The sequence below is a fragment of the Drosophila takahashii genome, chromosome 2L, assembly GCF_030179915.1.
Source record: "Drosophila takahashii strain IR98-3 E-12201 chromosome 2L, DtakHiC1v2, whole genome shotgun sequence".
Classification (NCBI taxonomy): domain Eukaryota; kingdom Metazoa; phylum Arthropoda; class Insecta; order Diptera; family Drosophilidae; genus Drosophila; species Drosophila takahashii.
Genome location: NC_091678.1, coordinates 4,580,658 through 4,603,478, shown reverse-complemented (window position 1 = coordinate 4,603,478; position 22,821 = coordinate 4,580,658). Strand labels below are relative to the sequence as shown.

Sequence of the window (22,821 nt, the reverse complement as noted above, 5' to 3'; positions counted from 1 at the left end):
TTAATTTAAAGAGAAAATCAAGAATTGCAAATCATATTTCTTATTGTCTTAAAAGCGCAGCTGCCAGCACTTAAAATTCAGATATTTATTTTTTGTGTGTCACATAAAGAAGGGGAGAATTATGACTGTTTTCGATGGCATTATTTCTCCGAGTGCTGCCCCGCACTCGGACTCGAGAGCAGCTCTCTGCGGAATTGGTTCCGAGCGCAACAGGAAGCTGCGACGGTCCACGCTGCGTATGATTAACAATTTAAGCGTGTGCATATTTCACAGGCGGCACACGCATTCGGGTAAAGTGAAAATTGCATGCATAGACAATGGGCTGAGGGATCCAGTGTCTGGGGTCGAGGGTCCAGCGTCCATTCTCCAAGGGGGCCATCCCTTAAAGCGGATGAAACGAGAAGGCTTTAAGTGCACTCCAGCATTTCCTTTCCGCAAGATTGCTTCTTTTTCGGAACCAACTGCGTCACTGTTGCTGCAGGTTTACAAAGCACCGGGCATTAAGCAGGCGACATCTGCATGCCCGGCGTCACAAAAAAGCCGAGAGATGGTGTCCAGATTGGAAGGACTACGAACAGCAGGGGGACAAGGACGAGGACGGGGACAAGGACTCCTCCTGACGCTGCGCCCGTCGAGCGATTTTAAGTGAGTTGTCGCCCTCTGGCTGGGCAAACAATGCGCCTCGCCTAAGCAAAGGACCCGCACCGATTGTCCTGCGAGGAGCGAAGAATGTGCAGGACATGCAAAGCATACAGGACACCGCCTAATAGCCGGTGACTGACTGCTCCGCCATTGTCCGACTGCTGCAACAAGCACTTCAATCACCAGTCCATAGTCCATGGGCACACTTCACCAATCGACGGGCCATCGGCTGCCTTCCTTTCCAAATTTCCAAAAACCCAGTCGTAGTCCTTCAGCTCGACACATTAAACGCATTTGCTGTCCTGTGGAGAGTCGCTTATTGATTGAACAAGCGTCCGAATGTCCTTTGCTTCCGGTTATGGCTACCTGGTCTCGGCAAATGGCAAGAGTTTGGCCAGCAATTTGCAAGGGGAATACATTTTGTTCATTATTAACGTTGCTGCAAGCTTTGTTGCAAATGATTAAATTTCCGAACTTTAATGGGCGAACATTAAGGGACTGCCATTTTAAGTGGCACAGATTTTAGAGTGGGGTATATCATTATTCATAGTGACCATAACCAAATGGAGAAGAAGAAATGTGACACTGAAAAAATATATCACATTTAATAAAGAATTCTAGGATTAAGTCACAATAATTAAAAATATTTATAAATAAGAAAAAAATACCTACATTTTTTTAGCCTTGAAATTATATGAATTCATGAGTATTGCTAATTTATATCCTCATAATTTATGGTATTAAATCTACAGCCAGCATTTGATTTATAAAGCATATAAATCAGAAAAATAAATCATGATTTATTTAATATTGAGACTTCTTTATTTTTCTCCCTGTAGTTGGACGCCCCTCGAGTTCTCGACACGGTTTCATCGGTTAACAGCTGACTTTCCACAGGCGGGGAATCCATTAACAGATCAGAACCGCCTCCTCGAGCACCTCGAGTGGATTTCTATCCTGTGTAGTGAGGCGGGGGTCCCATGTTAAGTAGCCAGTTCATTAGCCGAATGGCAAACACACACACTTTGCATAATGGCCGAGATTAAGTGAGGCGTGGGAGCTGGCAGTGCATCGGGGATTCAAACATAATGCCACTAATTGCATATATTGATGCTTCATGTTTGATTTTGGAGAGCAGTGGTCTCTCTACTCTGATTGATTTTCTGGACAGGCTCTCCAGATGATAGAATGGATAGGTAACTACCTAACTGGTTCAAGTCACGCAGCGCAGACTCATTACAAAGTCACGATGCAAACTGGGCCAGAACTTGGGCCTGGACTTATGGTCTTACCCAGAGCACAACAACTATCAGAGGAACAGAGGAGCCGGGGAGCAGCAACAGCAGAGCAAAAGTAATTTTATTATCAAATCCAACTTTAACAACTGCAACAAACCCTGGCCCCTGGGCGTCCATCTCCCACCTCCTTTTCTTTCCTCCGGTTAGCTACCCGGGCCAACTTGTTATTTGGCTTGTAAGTTACAAAGTCTTGTTCGTGTCCTCGGGGTAATAAAACAAAACTTTGTGTTGAAAATGAAAATGTACAACGCACAAACGAACCAACAAACGAATGCAACGGCAATGGCAATGGCAATGCCAAGGCAAAAACCCAGCTCCTTGGCCAGTTGGTCCTGGCCATTTGGCCATTCTGTGAGTGCAAATGACAGGCGGGCCAAAGGATTAAAGTGAAATGTAAATTTCATTTTCTGACTCTCTCTGTCTCTTTTTCGTCTGTTTGCAGTTGTCTAATTACGACCATGGCCATAATACGAAAGCCAGAAGCTCTTAGCAAACGGTACAATCAACCTTGACCAACACGATTTGCAAACACAAATCATTGTGAATTTTATGGTAATTCGGGCATTAAACTTCATTGATTTTAGCATTGTTTCTGATCATTTTTTTAGAAAGATAACTATACAGCAATTAACCAATATCGAGATGTTTTTTGACGAACTGAGAAGAGTTTAAAATAAATTCTTGGAATTTTATGGGTCAAAGTTTAATTAGAGCCATTATCTCTATTGATGGTTATTATGTCATGGCCTAAATATTTTGTAGGAATTTAATTCAATTGAATAATTGACCTACAAAAAACGTTTACCTCACTTTCATATATTCCACGATAATTTTCCATATTTATCTTATCTTTTTTATACCCTTGCAGAGCGTATTATGATTTCAGTCAGAAGTTTGCAACGCAGTGAAGGAGACATTTCCGACCCCATAAAGTGTATATATTCTTGATCAGCATCACAAGTCGAGTCGATCTAGCCATGTCCGTCTGTCCGTCCGTCTGTCCGTCTGTCCGTCTGTCCGTCCGTTTCTACGCAAACTAGTCTCTCAGTTTTAAAGCTATCGGGATGAAACTTTCGTAAAAGTCGTATTTCTATTGCAGGTAGTATATATGTCGGAACCAACCGGATCAGACAACTATATTTTATAGCTCCCATAGGAAGGATCAAAAAAAAAAAACGTAAAAAAATTCTAGCTCCGGTGTTTATTTAAATTTTACCTTCTACTCTTGGGAATATTTTTTTTTATATATTTCTGAATTTCGGATTTTTTGTTTTTTAAATCGGATCACTATATCATATAGCTGCCATAGGAACGGTCGAAAAATTAAATGGAAATTAATGGGAAAAAAATTATATCTTTGTTGGTTTTTATTACATTCCCTTCTACTCTGGGATATGACTATTTTGAAATATTTTCGAATTTCGATTTTAATTTTTAAAAGATCGAACTACTATATCATATAGCTGTGATAGAAACGATCGAAAAATTAATGTGAAATAATAAGAAATTTAACATTTTTGCGATTTGTAAGTTAATAGAATTATCTGCAAGGGTATATAAGCTTCGGCTTGCCGAAGCTAGCTTTCTTTCTTGTTTAGAAAGAAAACGAGTCTTCATGTTAAAATGTTAATTTGCTAATGTCCTTTTATACAAATTAATCCCATTTCCATTTACTTTTCAACACATTTCGCTCATAGATTAGCAGAAAAATGACAATCTACCCTAGTTATAATTCATAATATGTCTTCCTGTGTGGAGACTATAACTTATAGCCAAGCCAACCTAAATACCAACCTCCTACCGATTTTCCCCCTTCGAATGTGTGCGTGTGGAGCTGGCCAGATAAGCGCATTCCCATTTGCAGAGCTACCTGCTCTTATCTGCCAAGCCATTTACCAGGACTCCCGCTTCCTCATCCTCAGCATCTCCTCTTCGTCCTTAAACTTCCTAGACCAGGCTGAAGCGTTTCCCCATTTCACAGCTTATTGTTATTCAACAGCCAAAAGTTTTTTCTGCTTCTCGCAAAAGTCATAAGAAGTTTGAAAGCTTTTTTTCCCCAACTCGTTTTGGGCTGCTGCGTAGCGTAACTCACTTGAGTTCTTCTGCTGGGACGCCTCAATAGTTTTATGAGCCCGAAATGGGCGGGTATTTGGCATTCGGCGTCCCCGGGCTGCCGGAGCGGAGTTAAATGCATTTTTAAATTGCAGCGAAATTGATCTTTAGTGGTGCGAGCTAGCGAACTGGCGACGTGTAGCCATCAAAATCCGCTTTGCTTTCTCGAGCTGCTATTAAGGAAAGGACCTGCCAAGTGGCATATAAATCGAGTGCATCCAGTGGGTGAGAGAATACAGTGGCAGGGCACTTAAAAAAAATAGAAGAGTAAAACAAATAAAAACTTATATTTCTAAAGATATGGCGGTTTTTTGTGAAATTACCTTCTTAGAAATCTATTAATTTATAGAGATTTTTCGAAGGTTACAAAAAAAATCTTTATGGTTTTATTTTTGTAACAAAATATCTATGTTGAAAAATACTAATTATTTAAAATTTTTAAGGAATATTGTGACAATTTTTTGATTGATAAAGTTGTTGATTTTAATTAAAAATTTCCATAACACAAACTAATAAAAAATTGTAAGCCAAGAATATTTTACTTATTAAGAAGTTGAATAAAATTGTTTTTATTATTTAAAATTTTTATTCTATAACTAAATTAATTTGTTTAATCAAAAATATTTTATTTAATAAACTTTTATTTCATAATTCTCTTTTTATTTAATTTTTTAAATCACCATAGTGTTAAGTGTGTTATTTATGCAAGGAATTTATTTTTTGCAATTAGCTAAGTTGATTTCTGCCTCATTTCTTCGACTGCTCCATCCGCTTTTCACCCGGCTCATTTCCGTTGCTCATACGCCGTGTAAACACACGCTGGCAACAATGAGTCATAATGATGGCAGAACCGCAAAAAGTGCGGGTGGTTCCCGTAATTGCAGCACGCACTCCGGCAGACTTCGATGCATTTGTCATGGCATTTATTAACTGTTCACGTGCAACTAACAAATGATATTTTCCCCCTCTTTCCCCCCATTTTCCACCCTTGTTTGCAGCCCGAGGCGAAGGAATTAAGCAAGCATTCAGTATTTCCTTCGTGACAGCATCTTTCTGACAAATTGAATTTGGCCAGGACGTGCTGTTGTTTCATGGCATGGCCACGCTCCATTTGCGCTGCTGCATTGACGATGCCCCAAGTCAACTGGCCAAACTGCAGAACAGAACCCCCAGTTCCCAGTTCCCAGCCTCTAGTCCTGGCCAACCTGCTGAAACCCCAACTGTTTGGGTGGAAACTTTTCAATTACATTAGGTTCTCAAGTCGATGAAGGAGCTTTTCGTGAGCAAGAGGGGGGGAGGATTCGGTGCAGCAACATCAACATGTTCGTCCAGGCGCCCGCTGACAATTCATTAAGAGTGACAAATTGCCGGAGTGGGGCGTGGTCTCCTGCCTCGAGTCGTTGCCAAAGTTGGGAACCACATTTAATTAGACTAAACTTCGGTCCACTCGCCGGCTAATGCAATTCATTAAACATTTAATGCCTGGCCCGCAAACTTTGTTGGCAGCAAACAAGTGCACACTGCCAGTTATGATGACCAGTCCCGAATGGCTTCCTTTCGGTCTTACTTTGCTGATCTACACCCTTTCTGCATAACTTAGCCACTCACTTGTGCTTTTGTTTGGGCCCAAGGTGCAAGACATAATATTTTGGAACCCTCCTAACGAGATTGCCCCCCTTTTGGCCATAATTCAGCCTCAGTTTTCACTGGATTTCACACACGAGCCATTATCCCTTCACGCACAGTGGGCGATTCTCTCCCAATAGTTTCCTAATTGGCTGGGCATCTTGTATTTTGGGCAGCCTAAGGATTCTTATTTATTATTTAAGCCATTTACCCTGGTTATTTCTACAGGAGGCTAACTTATGCAAGCCGATCATTACGTACATTTTCCGTAATTTTGTGCACATCATTAATTTTAAATAAGCGTATTATATAACTACAAATTCATCCAAATGAACTGATTTAATTATTAAGACTGCATATAGTATAATACTCTTATAGAAGTTGGTATTTGAATTAAATCATAGATTACTGAAGAAGTAGATTTAAAATATACTACAAATGGAGTTCCCTTAAACAACTGAGAATTTTAAAATCGATTGGAAATAAGTAAAAGAAATGATTGCAAAGACAGATGGGTTGGCCCTCGTCTATAAATAAATCGTAGATATTTATTCAAGTGCTGCAGCAAGTAAACTTATTCACTATGCGAAACAATAGCAATTTAAAACTGCCGTTGGCGAACTTCTTACAGGTCTGTCATTACAAGACTGGGAATGGGAATATGGCGGACTCAGGCGGCCTCAGGCGGCTTCGTATTTACTGATTGATAGACTTCGGCTCAATAAATTCAATTGTCAGTGGTGCGGATGGCGCAGTTGGCTTTCTGCTCCTGCGGCCAACACTCCCTGAGGTCGGCAGATTTATGTTGTGTCTCCTGATACCCCGGACAGTAGCATAGGCCCACTGACCGCTTTTCGATGGACGCACCACTCGCTGCGGAACAAATTGGTTTGGTGGGCTTCCCGACTTTCCCAGCTCGTTACACAAAGCGCACATATGACAGGCAATTTGTGTTTATTGCGTGGCCATAAAGACCTGTCATATGGCCGAGTGAGAGCGACTACAACTATGGCTGGAACTAAGAACAGGGGCCAAATCTCCTTTTCCTTCGTTAAAGACACCATTAGAGAATCCACCCACCGAAAGACACACACACACACACTCCCACTCAGTCACACTCATAAGCCACAAATGCGCCACACGATTCGGTGTGTCATTAAAGGTACATAACGTTTTTCTCCACGAAGGATGATACCCTGTAAGCCATAAGGGTATATGCGAACTTAAGAATATGATGTCTGTGAAATGGTATTTAAAATACAATAATTTTAAATCACGATTGAAAATATTAGATACAATGTTAGTAATTTTACTTTAAATATTTTATTTAATTTAAAATTTGATTTCATACTAGAAGCAAAGTGTGCATGTTAAATATATATAAGCATATATATTTTTTTAAAAGTTTATAGATTTTTAACTGGGTATAAATGTCTCTTAACACCTTAAAACTCTTTGGAGTCCTGCCTGCCCTCAGTTGATTAATATGCAATTTCTTGATGGTAGAATCGCCATTAACGCAGACATGCAAAAGAAAACCGCTAACACACACAGCCCCGTGAAACTGCTGTTGTTTTTTTTATCCTGGTCGGTCGGTTGCCGCGGCTCGAAGTCGAGCGTTTTGGCTTTGTTTGTGGAGCGGAAAAAAACACAGTGGCAAAAACAAAGGGATAATTTAAACTCTGTCATAAACTAGGTTAGCATCACACAGTGCCACCCCCTCAACCACCCACACACACTTGTCTGGCAGACTTGGCTATAATAACTGTCGGTCGGTTTGGAGTTTTTCTTCATCAGCTTCTGTTGCTGTTTCTCCTCTTTTGCGCTTTATTTCCTCGCTTGGTTATACTGCCTTTTTTTCGCCTTGTTGTCAGACAATACGCGCATTTATTTCATTCACTTTTTTTTCTGGGTTCTGGGTTCGGGGGCCACTACATATACACTCAAACACACTGATATATATATGGGGATGTGGGCGTGCCTCGGTCGGGTCATGCGGCATTATGTGGTGCATTTTTTATGAGTCGCTCTGCCTTTTATCACATATGCATACACATAAGTACAGCCTCTGCGCTTTTTGTATTCATGGCGAATCGCGGCAGCCACATAAATTGGCCGCAGAGTTTAAAATTCCTTTTTTCCTGCCTTTCCTGCCGCTGGAAAAGCGGAAAATGCAAAGTGGAAACTGCCGCTGAAACAGTTTGGTAAATTATACTTAAAAAGGTATTTGCTCTGGGCCACGAAAGGCTTTGAACATCTTTTAATAATATATTTATTTACCTATGTATTTTATAGAATTTAATTGAATCGAAATGGGAAAATGCCACAGTTTTTCCAATTTGCATAAAGCGCTATCGTTTTTGTCGCCACAAATTGTGATGTTATACAAGGACCGCAACGAATTCATATTTAGATATATTGACAGAGTGAGCATTTAGCAGCAATTTGTTTACGGCTCTCTCGGAAGCATTTGTCTTTTAATAAATATTTCCAATGTTAAATAAATAAATCCGTGCTAAAGTGAAAAAAAGAAGAAAAAAAGTGGAAAACCAATGTCGGACAGAGAGCCATAAAAGAGCGATTAAATTCCCGATTCCCAGGCGAATGCAGGCGTGTGGAATGCCCTTGCAACACGGGCTTCCTGTTTATTTATTTGCACTGATTGAAAACACACACAAATCGATTATTATTAACGATTTTTTGCCAATACTTTTTACTGCGTTGTGTGTGTTTGGGCAATTCATTTCAATGGGGCCATGCATAAACATCAATTAAACTCGCCTGTAAATCGGCATGTGTTTTATAGGTAGCTTAAAGCCCATATCTTTCAGCCATTTAATTAAATTATATCACAGTGGGCCACGCCCCCAGTTGCACAATGTCTGCATCGAATGGTCTCCCAGTTGCGCCCAACTATTTTTTGTCTTTCTGCTTACAACCCCCTTACAACCCCCTTGACTGACTGCCTTTCATATCATATCTATTGTTCAACGCTGCCTGCCAGCGGGGTCAGAGGTTAATTGATGATAAATTGAAACATCATCATCGCCCCTCCTGTGGCTTTCTGAGAAGGGAAAAAAGAGAAGCACAAAGCCTGAAAGGCATTTAATTAATGAGCAATTGATTAAATCATAAACAAAGCAGCGAGACACCATCCAAATTGAACGCACAACAATGTCATACATTTATTTATCCGTCGTTCTCTCAATAGTATTTGTATTTTTTGTCTGTGGCAAGTGCAATGATTTCTGTCCGTTTGACTCGGTGCGTTGTAATTGCCACAGCAATTTGTTGGAATGTCAAAGTGCTCGACGTTCTCGGTGTGATGCACTCGAATTTGTCAGCCCCAGAATTCCAGTCCCAGTGCCAGTTAAATAACGAATGTCTGCACAAATTGTGGCGGTTACTCTGGTATTTTTATAACTGCAGACTAAATTGATTTTCTGAAAGCTAAAAAGCTGGAAACCTGTTCTTTTTAATGTGTCTTTATTTTTACTACTTCAAAAATGTTTGAATAGATAAAAATTCGTAGAAATTTATGACACCCGCTTGGCATTTATTTGTTTTGTCACTTAAAAATGTAACCATTAGAAAAAATATAAGTTTCCAAAGCCCTAGTTAATTGCTTATTTAATCCCCAACAACTCTCTGCAATTGTTGCTTCCATTTAAACCCCAATTAACTTTAATCTACTGCCCAGAAACCATTTGAAAAATCACAGAATTTGAATCAGATCTCACACATTTCTGGTGTTTACAAATCGAGTTCGATTGCGACCCCGGGGCCAACTGGCTATTGTAATTATTCACGCCGCGATTCCCCGGCGAATAAAAAACCGGGGGAAAATCAGGGATCGTGGTGTCAGTGGCACACTAAAATTCAGGACTCGACACCACCTGACAGCCACTCTACGTGGAGTGCTTGTCGGATTTAAAAAATAATAACAAAACGAATACTTATGGCGAACAGCAAGTGACACAAAAAAGAAGATGGCCAAAATCATGCATGCAAAATGAAGGCGAAAAATGAAAATGGGGACATGTTATGGAAGTGGGTGGGGTTGGTGAGGGGGATCTGTAGATGCTGGGAAGGATGACAGGACACTTTTGCAAGTGTCAGTTAAATGAAACACACGATCCACACAACAATGGACAGTTCCTGGCTCGTGGTTCCCAGTGGCTCGTTTCCGACTTCCCGCTGGGCTACCAAAAACTTAAATGGTGTCAAGGCTGATGAGTTTGTATCTCTTCGCCACCTTCAAACACACACGGAATACGGAAAGAGGAAAACTTCAGCACAAGTCAAAGTTCGGACGCTCGGCAAAAGTTGAACAAATTCAATAGACAACAATAAAGTGAGAGCAAGTGAGTTGGGACCGTTTTGTAGCCCATGATGGAGAGGTGCACTAGGAAAAATTAGGGTCGCCTGACACCAAAAAAAACATAAATGAAGATTTGTTTCCCTTTTCCATTGTGAGTACTTGTAAATATTTTAATATTTTGTGTAATTTAAAAATTAAATTATTAGGATTTTAAACATTTTTTGAAATACATTTTTTAATTTAATTTTCTGTCCAGGGTTCAATAAAATAAAATATATTTATTGGAAATCGATTTATTTAAACGTTAAATTATCGGAAAGAAAATGAGTTCAAAGCCAGTCGATCATAATATTTTTTGATTTTCATATCATACATTTTTTATATTTTTCTCAGTGTATCGTTTTTATCTCCCCAAACTCCATCTCTTTCATCACCCTTTTCACGACCCGTTGACAGCGCAAATATGCAAAGTCAAGTGGCAATTTATCATGCTCTGCAGCGAGTCCGCCCTCCGGACAGCGCGAGAGTTAAAGGTGGCGGCCCAAACCGCCGCATGGGGCACTCTGGGGTTAAGTGGCAAACTAAATTGAATCGCCAGCACCGAACCATGCGTGGGCATGTATCTACGCCTACAACTAACACCCCTCGGCCCTTAACCCCCCTGCACCCATTATCCCGGTGGCACTGCACATTGGATTAAGAGCGACTTCGACGTAGATTTTTATTTAGCTTGAAGTGCAGTGCCAAAACCAATAGTTAAATAAATAAATAAAAAGTAAATTTTTCCTCTGAAAGCAAGCTTTATTTAAAAAAGATTTTTATGTAAATAACATTATTAAACAAAATTTATTATCAGGAAGCAATTAATATTTGATATATTTTACTCTGATTTATGCAAAATTTTACCTTAACCCGTTTAATTTAATATACAAGCCCCAAGAGCCAAATATAATAAATTTCCAGCTTTACAGATGGCCAAGCGAAATTAGATAATTGTTATAAATTCCCCCGGCATTTTATCCAGAGTAGGTCTAGTGTCCGCTGTTTTGTTGTCGGCTCGTTTTGCATTAAAATCGATGCGACGCTGACCTTTCCCTCAATTAAAAGTGCACACCCACCCGCAGAGGACGGCGCACAGTGCCGGCCAAAAGTAATGGGACGCTCTTTCAGCCGGGGCGTTGCTGTCGACACTTTACCTCATTAGCAGCAGCCGTTTGTATAATTAATGATTGCCTCCGCTGCAGGCTTCATATTGATTTTAATTTGTGGAATTTACTCCGTAAATATGATAAATTTGAGAGGGACACGGATCAAATAGAGGAGGATTCTCTGAGAGGGAAGGGGATGGGAAAGCAGCAGCACTTAGCAAAGTAATTAACCGGCCCGATTTGGCATCGGTTGGCTGCTGCGAGCGATGTTGGTCAGAAAGCCAGTTGGTCAAATCGAGGCAGTTGGTCACTTGACAATCCGAAACCCAACCCGGGGCGGAAGTGCCCGAGGCAACCGCAGGACAACTCGACCCTCCTCCATCCAACGTCTCCGGAAGCTCTCCGCTGCCGTTGACAAGCCTCAAGAGATCCGACCAAAGACACTCGTCCTCCCGTCAGTAAGTGACCACAGCAACAGAAACAGCAACTGGGAATATGGAGATGTGTCGGCTTGTGGGCCGCCTGGATGGCAGGGAATCAGATTCAGATCCAGATGGGATGGGATGACACTGGCGGCGAAAGGCGGAGTAATATGCGTAATTAAACAAAACCGCAAGTGGGGCAGAGCAACAGAAATAAACGGAGTCAGGCGCAAAAGGATCCAGTTACCAGGGATAAAAGGAACTGCAGATGCAGCGTATATACTCGAAAGAACAACTAAAAGGAAGGGATTCTATATGGCGAATTTGGGATTCACTCTATCAGGGTATTTAAATATTCCTTATGTGGATTCCCTTTTTAACCGAAAGATGAAATTATTATATTTAATTTTATAAACAAGTTTTTTTATAAACTCCAATTAAAATATTTTTAAGAATTCTATATTCTTTATAAAAAGATTTTTAAGATTTTAAAAATATCACAATATTTTACTTTAAAAATTGCAAAAGTTTTAATTTTCATTGATCTCTTGAAGACACTTAAATCATTTAAAATATTTATTATTCTTTGGACAACAAGAAGTGACAGAAAATGTTGATACCCCCCGGCGAGAGATGTCAGCAGGCTTAAATTAAATATTTGCAAGGACCAAGGCAAAGTGGGAAAAAGGAGAAGGAAAAGAAAAAGGACAAGTCGGGGTGAAAGAGTGGCCGGGTGGAAATCAAAGAAAGCCGAGCAGCAGAAGAGCCAAAAACGCAGCGCCACATAAATGTGGGGCATCCAGATTGAAGTGTCGTCCGGAGACGAGGACCATGGCAAATGGCAAATGGCGAATGGTCCCATGGAAAATCAGAATCTGAATGAGAATCAGAGGCATGTGGCAGGCCATGGAAATGCCATTCAAGAGCGACTTAACACCCCCTCAGACAGCTTTTAGGCAGTGGAAATTGATCGAAAGACTAAGAGCAAACATCGTTGACTGACATCGACTTCAAAAAAACAAGAAGAAGCGAATGCAAAAGGGCTGAAGAGCTGCGAGATACTTTCGTATCTTCGAGATACTTATAAGCCCAGCGAAATGTGCAACAATGTGCCACCATCGATTTTCTATTAGCCACGAGACACTTGAGCTAGAAAACTAAATACCGAAAGCAAATATTGATAAATTCGTAACGACAAGAAGAGGAAGAAGACGACCGGACGGCAGAAGAACCACAACAACCACATTATGAATGAAACTGAAGCTCGTAACTGTCCGTCGGCGAGCCAAGAACATAATAAAACGTTGTCCATGAGACCGAAAATAAAACGCAGAACGTAACTCGGAAGAGGTGGACATTTCCTCCCGTTCCCCACTAAAAAAAACCATAGCGTTACCTCAACGAATGTCACACTGAAACCTAAAATGGGGTCATTACACTTATTTAATAATATCAAACTAACATGAAACATTTAAAGGTCTTATTTCCTATCGCTATAAAAACAAATTGGAAACTCAGGCGTCATGACTTTGACCTTTTATAAGATCATTTTCCTATTAATAGATCAAGTGATAGGAAATTGACCTACAAGCACTTAATATATACTTTATATATTTGCGAAACCAAATATTTAAAAGAATATTATATTTGGTTCGTAATTACAAAGATGAAATTAAATTATAAATAATAAATTTGTTTAATGTTAATGCCTTAAATTGTTATAAAATTAATATTGTCTTAACTTTTGTATTTAAAATGAATATCTTGCTCCATTTTCCTCGTGTAGGAGTCACTCACCTGTTAGGGCTGCCAAATTCAGTATAAATCCAATTAGTCGCATTGCGAGGACCACAGCGATTATGAAATTCTATTATTACTATCAAAATGGTCTTGTTGAAATTCCTGTGACCTGATTACACGTTCAAAGTGCCAGCGGCGTGAATTATTTCATTTATCTAATATCAAATTGTGCCGCGAGAATTCCACTTCAATTGTTTTGGCTTAGTTTCGCAGTTTCAAATATTTGTTGAGCACGGCGATCCGGCAAACGGAGCCGGAGTCCAAATTCCGGACTCGGATCCGAGTGCGAAAATAGAGAGTTCGCGAGACCCGCTTAGCCGGAGAGAGCGAGACGGAGAGCGAGCGAGCGAGAGAAAGCCAGGAGAAAGGCTTTTCTCTGGGGACACGAAGTGTAAGTGAACCAACGCGCACGAATTTTACTTTATCACTGAATTTGATTTTTTTTCGCATCTTCGGCACTTGCGGATACAATGTTGCAGCAACAAAGCCCAGCTCGAAAAGGAGGGGAAATTATTGTGGTGAAAGCCCGGAATGTGAAGCTTTTCACCCTACCAAATGCCATAAAGTACGATGCCATAATATAATGTTTATAGTTATGATTCCTAACATTTTGCGTTGTTAATGTTGTTTCCCAATCTTGGCGCTATAAATATTATTCCACCAAACTTGGCGTTACAATAAACTGTTATCTGTAGCACGTGTCAAAATGTATAAAAGTTCGGATATAGGATAAACCAAAATACAACTTCTTTAAGCCAAACTTTGTAAGAAAAGAAAAGCTTTAAAATCTTTATCCTGGGAGATTCAAGTGTATAAAATACATTTTAAATTGTCTTTTGAATTGTATTGCATAACTTTTTAAAGAAAATTCTGCTTACCATAATTAATAACATCCTCGTTATTCTCCACGGTGGGGTTTGGCAAGGTATTAGGCTTCAATTTAACTGTCTTTGGTTCTAGTGAAGTCTCGACACTGCTGACGATTTCCTTGATAGCTTCTAATTGGCTTTCCTCGGCTGCCTGACGGTTTTCTATCCACTCCAGTTGCTCCTTGAAGCTTTCCGAGATGTTTTTAACAGATTCCCCCAGATCAGTCAGCTGGACTTTTATCTGGTTCTGTTCCACCTTCGATTGTCTCACAGGAATCGGAGTCCCTGTCAGAGATCCAATACGATCCACAAAAATCAGCACGAGGAACACAACGACTGCCAATTTACACATTATCCTTTTATTTAAGATCAGCTTGAGTAGGCTATTGAAATATCGAGCTACAGAACTTTGGTTTTATATGCGGCTTATCATACATATATCAAATAAAAACACCTCTTAACGAGGTAAAAAACTAGTGACGATCGCACCTTCAACATACCAAAGTCTTGATATCAACATTTGTGACGAAAAATTATTACACTCGTCTAAAATTTTCTTATTCGGCCCGCCTTAGCAAACTATTACAGCCTTTTTTCCTTCACAGGCATTTTTTGCCGATGGAGAAAATTTGCTAATTTGCTTTACTTTGTAGGTCCACCCTGTTTTTTAAGTGTGGTATTTTTTGAAAAGTCATGCACGGTCTTTTTTTGCGAACTCATATTTGCGTTCCAGCTGCTCCGTAAAATCCAATGTTTTGATTCTCCAAAAATGCCGGGAAAAAGGTAAATATCTTAAGAAATCCATGATTTTAATTTTAAATAAATTGTTCATAATATAAAGAGCAAGAAGGAAGTTGACCAAGAAGAATCAGAGGAAGCGGCGTCGTCAAAAACAAGCCAAAGAACGCGATAAACTGGAGGAGGAGGCGGAAAGCCAGAGACTTTTGCAGCCGGAGTACCAGAAATGGGTGCAAAAACAGCGGGAAATGGAGGAATTCCAGCGCCTGGCCGAGGAACGGGAGCTCCAGGATGCGGAGGAGTTGTGGCTGCGACGAGAGGCCATCGCCCAGAGACAGTTCCGGATGGACGAGGCCAAGCGCCGCCAGGAGCAGGAGGAAGTGGAGCGTTTGCAGCGGGAACAGGCCAAAGAACGGGCGGAGCGGCAGGAAATCCAAAGGAAACAGCGCGAGGAGGAGATCAGGAAGTCTGCCAAGGCTGCGGCCGAGTTCGATGCCATGATGGAGAGCATGAATGAGTACCTGAACAACCCGCGTCTCGAGAAGCCGCCCAGTCACCTGCTACGGGTGATGGAAACCCATCCAGAGGAGCGGCCCTGCGAGTTCTTCAGCCGCACCAATTGCTGCCGTTACGGCCACGCCTGCACCTTCAACCACCGACGACCCATGCTGGCCCGGATCCTACTCATCCGGCACTTCTTCAACCACTCCATGCTGCAGGAAAAACCGCCGCACAAGGAATACGCCTCCGCGGAGGAGCACTTGGAACTGACCGAGCAGGATCTGCGCAGCGACTACGATGAGTTCTTTGATGATGCCGTCGAGGAGCTGGAGAAGTTTGGCACCATCGTCAACTTTCGAACGGTGCGGAATACGCTGGAACACCTCAGGGGTCATGTCTTTGTGGAGTACACAAGTGAACGGTTTGTCAGCAAATCTCTATTATAATAAATATTAAATTAAATAATTAGCCATTGTTTATATGCAAATGTTGTACTACATGAAACCTAGTTCCCAAAAATTTCATGTGCAAGTAATTACACATTTATATTTATTTATATTTAAATTATTTTCAATTAATATCAGTACTTATTGTATCTAAAACCAAAAATATGGTTAATAATTGTATACGAAACACTTTGTTGAAGGTTTATTTAAAAGATTCAAGGTTTTTCTTTAACTCAATAGTTAAACATTTTCATGTGAAAGTAACTACATATTTATATTTAAATTATTTTCAATTATTATCAGTACTTATTGTCTCTAAAACCAAAAAATATGATTAACAATTGTATACGAAACACTTTGTTGATTCTTGAAGACACTTGAAGATTCAAGATTTTTCTTTAACTCAATAGTTTAAAGATCTTAAATTTATTGTCTTTCAGATCCGCTCTTCGCGCTTTTACCAACCTCCAAGGTCGCTACTACGCTTCCAAACGCCTGAACGTGGAGTTCTCCAATCTGAAGACCTGGCGTGGCGCAGTCTGCGGTACGTGAGCTGCATGCCCAGAAGAGCCGTATCCTTTGACAAACCAAAAAACTCACTTAGTTGCTAAGCCCCTATATATATTTTAATCCCATTTTCTTTATCAAAATCTATGGCTTTTTAAAGGTTTGTCCTTAACACGTAAATGTCCCAAAGGTAACGGCTGTGGCTATCTGCACTTGTTTCGCAATCCGAACAACCTGTTCAACACCAATCTGGAGTACACAACGACTCCAAAAGGGGAACGACCCGCTAGCCAAACTCCAAAGGCCAAAACGCCCAGGTAGGATTTTATTTTAATGTATTTTTTATGAAGATATTGTATTAAATCAATCTATTTTTTAGTTGGGATGATCATAACGAGCATGGCAGAAACTGGCGCTGGTCAGAAAGCCCTGAGGTGGAGCTGGAAAACCACAATAACTTGGGCAACAGCATTAAGAACTCTAACAACAGACAAGTTCTCAAAAATTCCAAGTCAAGAAGGGATAGAGATTCAAGACGATCAAATCGTAGCGAAGCTTCTAAAAGAAATCGCAGCTCTTCAGAATCATCCCAAGACGATCACAGATCAAATAGGCGTCACCAATAAAAACCAAAGTATTAATTAAGTTTTTTTTATGGGATCTTTACAAAATTTTATTCAATCTCTTTGTGGGCAAAACATGAGTGTCTCAAACAAAAATACTAAAGAGATTCCGAATTTCTTGCTAGGATGAAAGTCAGAGAGGGCCAGAGATACACTCGCAATTTAAGATTGCTTATAAATATGGAAAGTGCGATCTGAAAACGGCACAATTGATTACAACGGAATGGAATTCTACGCGTAAAATTGGCAGTTTCGAAACGAGAAGTGGGGGTGTGATGACAGTATTATAGGTGGTATAAGGTAAGATCGGAAATTTGTAAATTCTAAAGTCTATTTGTCTTGCTTTCTTCCGTTTTTCGTCGTACACATACAAACAAAAATTATACAAAAACTCGTTTAAGGAATATTATAATAAGTAGCTTTAAAATTAGGCAAACACAGCGAACGCCCAGCGAGCCGCTTTATAGACGGATTCCGGGATTCGTGGCCGCCACATAGCGCAGCAGCTCCTCGTTGTCCTCGCAGATGACGGGCTTCTCGTGGTAGCAGGCGACGTCGTGCCAGGCGATGCCATCGTTGTACACGTTGTTCAGCACGGACAGGCACTGCTCCTTGGTCTGGTTGATGTCGTATTCGGCGTTGTCGGGCTGCGGGCGCTTCTTGTGACCGGTCTGCGACCAGGGATTGTAGCCCCATCCCTGTGGGATGCGGTTGGTGGCCTGGATCTTCTCGCGGGTTGCGGACCAGAACCATCCGTAGACGGTCTTGGGCTCCAGATCGGGACGGTTCTCGCAGCCGGCGAAGTCACAGATACGTCCGGCCGTCCAGATGTACGGCACATCGTTCTGCTGGATCACGCGGAAGATCAGGTTGTTCTTCTCTTGGGTCTCCAGGGCAACCAGGTCCATGCAGTACTCGCGGCACAGATTGCGGCCATCCAGCCAGTCGACCTTCTTGTTGGCCAAAGCGGGCACGTGGCTGGTTAGGAACATGTTTTTGCCGCGGTAGGAGAACTCCTTAGGACCTGTGGGTCAGCAAAGAGAAAGTCGGTGGGGTGAGTGGGGAGTGATTTATAGGATTGCACTGGAAAAAGTTATGAGTGAGGATGTCTGGGTTTTGGGGTCTCTATTCGGAATTTCTAACTCTCAAGCTAAGATTATTTAAAAAATTAATTCCAAAACATTAATTAAATAGTAAATTGTTAAGGTATTTTTGTATTAAATACATTTTTTATCCAAAAAAAAGTTTGTAATTTAGGACAATAATTTATAAAAAATTCTAAACACTATTATAAGGTAAAAAGTTTACCCATGAGTCAACATTTTTCAAAATTGGTTTTAATCCGTTATACACATGTAAAATATATAAAAATTATTTACAAAAAATTCCAAAATATTAATCGTTTTTTATCAAAAAAAAGTTTGTAACTTAAGACAATCATTTTTAAAAAATTCTAAACAATATAATAGAGTTACCATTTTTTAAAACTTTTAATTCGAAATATATAGAAAATTAAAAAAATAATTTACATAAAATGCTAAACAAAAATTACTATAATTCCTGATTAATGCCTAATTCTTTCCATATATTTTTCTCTGTGTGGGCGTGGCCTGTGGCAACCGGTTTTCCGCCCGGCTGCAGTCTCATCTTCATCTCAATTTTCATTTTCAGCTGGGAGGCCCAGTGCAATGTCTCGCAGCCTGCCCCATGATGGGCACAAACGAAACCGAAAGCAAGTAGCGCCAAAAATAAAGAGATATATGTATATGTATAGCTGCCCCGGGCCTTACACAACTTCCCCGGTGGCAACGGCGTATTACGCAATCTGCGCAATTTATGCAGCATGCTTCTTTTTGCGCCTGCCGCTTTCCTTTTGTCTTGGGTGTCAAAAGGTTTTCTGTTTATTTTTTTGCTACTTTGCTATTTTTTTTTGTCGGTTTGTTTGTTTGTCCGTCGAGGAACAATGGGAACCCCCAGCCCCTCCCCCTCGACCAACAACTCCATCCTCGAACTTGTTTCGCCTGAGCGAGCTGCCAGCTTCCATTTGATTAGCTGCCTCTTCGCAATGTGCGATATGTCCGCCCCCGGGACACGCCTTAAAAAAACAGAGGGGGTAAACCCGCCTGTTGCCACAGTTGGCACGCGTCATTAGCCGCGCTTTAAGCCACTTTTGCAACTGCCACGCCTCCGCCTTCGCCCATACTTCGCGTCAAATCAGCTTAAGTCCCCAACATAATGGCCTTATTTGCCATTGTTTGCACATTATTATTTATTTTGCTGCCGCCTTAGCTGTCGCTTGCAATTTCCTCACATTTCTGGCCCTTTTGTGCGCGGGTCAAGGCGATCAATACAGATATATGGCTAAAAACCCCAACTCGTCTGTATATTTTCCTAACCGAAACCGAAAAAAAAAAACTTGCATAATTATCCCGGCCGAACTGCATTCCCCGATTGGCATCTTTCAGCAGTGACTTAGAAAAACCGAACCGTTTTCGAATCTTAATTATCGCCTGGGAGAGTTGTCTACAAAAGGTAATTAAGTCTGAATAGTTAATCAGGTGATTTAACTCTTAACTATTGGGAGACAGACCTAAAAAAGTTGCGCTTGTATAACTGGAAATTTCTAAGAGATGAAAGATCTAAATCGCGCTGCCAACGAACGGCACTGGCTCAAAAACAAAATATATAAAAACTGGATATGCAACTCTCGGTGACGCCCCAAAATTAAGTTGCATGTTTAACGGCTTTGGCTTAGTCTCGCGTCCCCAAGTGTGTGTTAGCCATAAGTATGAATATAAGTGTGTGTGAGTTAGGGTTTGTCTAATTAGCAATAACTGCAAAGTGTTCATTAGTGTACCGGATATGCAGCGATGATGCTATTGTTCAGGCGTTTCACCCGTTTTGGCCCGAACTCTGGGCCCTGATGCAATGCTCGTAATCTCAGGCGATGACTGGCAGCGGCAATCATCGGTAGAATGTATGAGGAAAACCCACTTCAACTGAACTATTTAGAGATTAACACCTCTCGATTTTGCAATTAAAAGCTTAGCAACAAACTTGATCCTAGAAAATAACCTGATAATTGATTAAATGTCTAAAGAATCCATTGGATTTTTATTATTTTACTGTGCAGTTTAATGTTTTATGGTAATAACTTTAATGTATTTTTAAGTACTTGTTGTGCAGTCTCTTATTAAAATTAAAAATATTATTTTGGATTAAAGTTTTCTGGAAACTATTAGTAAAGAGTTTTTAGATTTTTGGTTTAAATGAATTACCAAATTAAATAAAATAAAACAAAAAAAATGTATTTAATATTGAATCGAAAAAATAAGTATAATTTTTAATAATTTTTGATACATTAAATAATCAAATAAATTTAATAAAAGAATTTAACTTGTATATTTCTCACATTAAATCAAAGAAATACAACATGTTCTCTAGTTTTTTAATACTTTTTGATACATATAATTTAACAAATGGAATTTGTTTACGAAAAAGGCGGGCAAAGAAAGTGAGTTGAAGCTATAAACTCAGCGACCTTCAGCAAAAACCCCTCGGTTGTTGTGGTTACACCCACACGTCGCATTGCCAAACAATTTCAAGTGCAAACTTGGCAATCGCAGCGCCGAAGCAACCGCTTAATATTCTCGCCGCATTCGTCACTTTTACTTTTCGCCATGGTGGGAATAGGTTTTATGTATGGGTATGGTTTAGGTATGGCTTGGGGATAATGATATTAGATGAGAAATACTTACGGCTGGCGCATTTGGCGGGCACGGGCAGTGAGAGGAAGCGACCCGGCTTGGTCGCTGTGGTGGTGGTGGTTCTGGCAGCATGGCTGCAGGCCATCACCACGCAGAAAGTCGCTATTGCCAGGGTGACTTTCATCTGCAGGCCAAAAAGAGAAGAGAGAGAAAAAAACAGGTAAGACTAAAGACCATTCAATGTGCGATTTGGCAAGTCACAGGTACAAAAAACAGATATAGATATGCAAATTGTTAACACGTTGTCATTAACATAAATTTGTACACGATTATCGGGCGATAAAGACGCCGCCGCGCCCTTTTGTTCGCCACCTCAGCTCAGAGCCACATTGCGTATACGCAATTTCGTATAAATTTCCAGCTCGCATTGGTCTTTCGAACCGATCCGATCCGAAAGATGTAAGCTGGTCGCCGATGGTGCCAGATCGAGATCGCTTTTTATGTCAAGGATGCGCAACCGGTTGCCCCCGGCGGCCACTGACACAGTGCCACAGTGACTACCAAAAGCGATGGAATCGCCGATCGACGACACTTGAGACTTTATTATTTTCATTTTCATTTTTATTGTGGCGGCAACGTGATCAGCATCGGCATCAGCATCAACATTGGCGTCAGCACATCACATTATTCATAAATAAAAATGTATTTAGCATCTGCAGCAAACATGTTGATTACACAAGCAGCGGCGGCGAGCCTGACCTTAACTGGTTTTATTGACTTTTTATCGCCTGCTTTTTTTTATTCCAAGTTCCCAACTTTAAGACTTTAAGACGCTGCGTGTCTTCGGCTAGAACCTTCCACGTCGGCTAGCATTTCAGCTTGAATTAAAGCCCGTTTTAGAGTCGTTTCTTCTCTTCCTCCTTATGCTAATGCAATTCGCAGCGGATCGGAGCTCAGCTGGAAATTGTTGCATATTAATTGGATTCGATCCGTGTCCGGCGATTCGATTGCGTGTCTGCGTTGTTTATCGCCAGCATATTTATTTGATCGCCTGCTGTCCGCTGATTTGGCAACTATAAATCATTAACGAGCGACCCACCGCTTATCAGCGGTCAGCGCCTAATTTGGTAACAATGCATAATGAAAAGTGGATTTCGTATTGATTTCATTTTCGACAGCGACATTTCCAAAGTGAGGAGTTCGTTCAGGCGTTGGGAAATACGTGGTGGCTACTTTTTTTCATCTTTATCTTATTTGTTTGTTCATTTGTGGCGTTTTGTAACTTGTCCATCAGCGCTTTGTCCGTTTCTTGTTTCGGCCATGTTAATCAATCAGCCGACGACGAGCTGATGAGGCATTTAATTATACTCCTACGGAGAGCTCAGTGCCCTTTGATGCCAGCGGGCAAATTACAGGCCAAGTGGGCTCTTTGTGCATTATCGAGTGTTTCTCTTTTCGGGTTTTCCATCGTGGGGTTTTTGGGGTGATGGAAAATTTAATGTGCAGCATTGCGCAAACCATATTTTATGGGAATATTTTTAAGTTTAATTTTATGGAAATTCGTAGAACAAAAGACTTGGGCAACGAACTTTTACTAGGTGACAAACAAAAGACTTAGGCAGCGAACTTTTTCTAGGCAAGTTCTCGAAACGAAAGACTTAGGCAACGAACTCGTTGTCTAAAGACCTTTTTTCGGCTTAAGTTCTCTTCGATTCAGGTCTTGCAGGTTCTGAGCGGGATTTCTTTTTAGGTTTTTCAGGTTTCCATATCCTTGAACAGCTCACAGCACTCAGTTTTTTTTGGTAAAATTTATGTTTTTTTTTATTGACACATTATGGCTTTTGGCACTTTGGGTTAGTCCTTCGATTGTCCGCACACACACATTTATAGTATGTGGCATGGAATATTGCACACTGTATGTATCCTGGGACGCGAAGCGCTGCTGCTTACCTTTGCTTGCTATTTGGAATAACACTGCACAGCACGGTTTTTATACTGTAGTCGCCGAATTGCCCAAGTAGACAACCAGACGAGACCAGACGCAAACGAAAACAAAAGTCA

General features: G+C 40.7%; 3 protein-coding genes across 4 annotated transcripts in view; 1 reads left to right on the top strand and 2 right to left on the bottom strand.

The window, feature by feature from the left end:
• Positions 1-13,806, bottom strand: part of fipi (factor of interpulse interval) — a 69,981-nt gene extending 56,175 nt beyond the window's left edge. Inside the window, exon 1 of the mRNA XM_017151343.3 lies at positions 13,367-13,806. Coding sequence (XP_017006832.2) covers positions 13,367-13,409 — 43 coding nt within the window. The 5' untranslated portion in view covers positions 13,410-13,806. The remainder of the gene's footprint in view (positions 1-13,366) is intronic.
• A 1,143-nt stretch (positions 13,807-14,949) lies between these two features.
• LOC108064017 (U2 small nuclear ribonucleoprotein auxiliary factor 35 kDa subunit-related protein 2) lies at positions 14,950-17,157 on the top strand. 2 transcript variants are annotated; one of them, XM_017151339.3, is made up of 5 exons: positions 14,950-15,021; positions 15,080-15,898; positions 16,364-16,467; positions 16,591-16,747; positions 16,810-17,157. In XM_017151339.3, the coding sequence occupies exons 1-5, from the start codon at positions 15,008-15,010 to the stop codon at positions 17,054-17,056; spliced, it is 1,341 nt and encodes a 446-aa protein (XP_017006828.2). In that variant the 5' UTR covers positions 14,950-15,007; the 3' UTR covers positions 17,057-17,157. The 2 variants fall into 2 exon arrangements, with proteins under 2 accessions (XP_017006828.2, XP_070075591.1); XM_070219490.1 differs by lacking the exon at positions 16,810-17,157 and having other exon boundaries at positions 16,364-16,495; positions 16,621-16,739.
• Positions 17,077-22,821, bottom strand: slf (C-type lectin domain-containing protein slf). Its single transcript, XM_017151340.3, has 3 exons — positions 22,711-22,821; positions 20,812-20,944; positions 17,077-18,077 (listed from the first exon to the last, which is right to left on the bottom strand). Exons 2-3 carry the CDS (start codon positions 20,942-20,944, stop codon positions 17,515-17,517), a joined length of 696 nt encoding a protein of 231 aa, XP_017006829.1. The 5' UTR covers positions 22,711-22,821; the 3' UTR covers positions 17,077-17,514.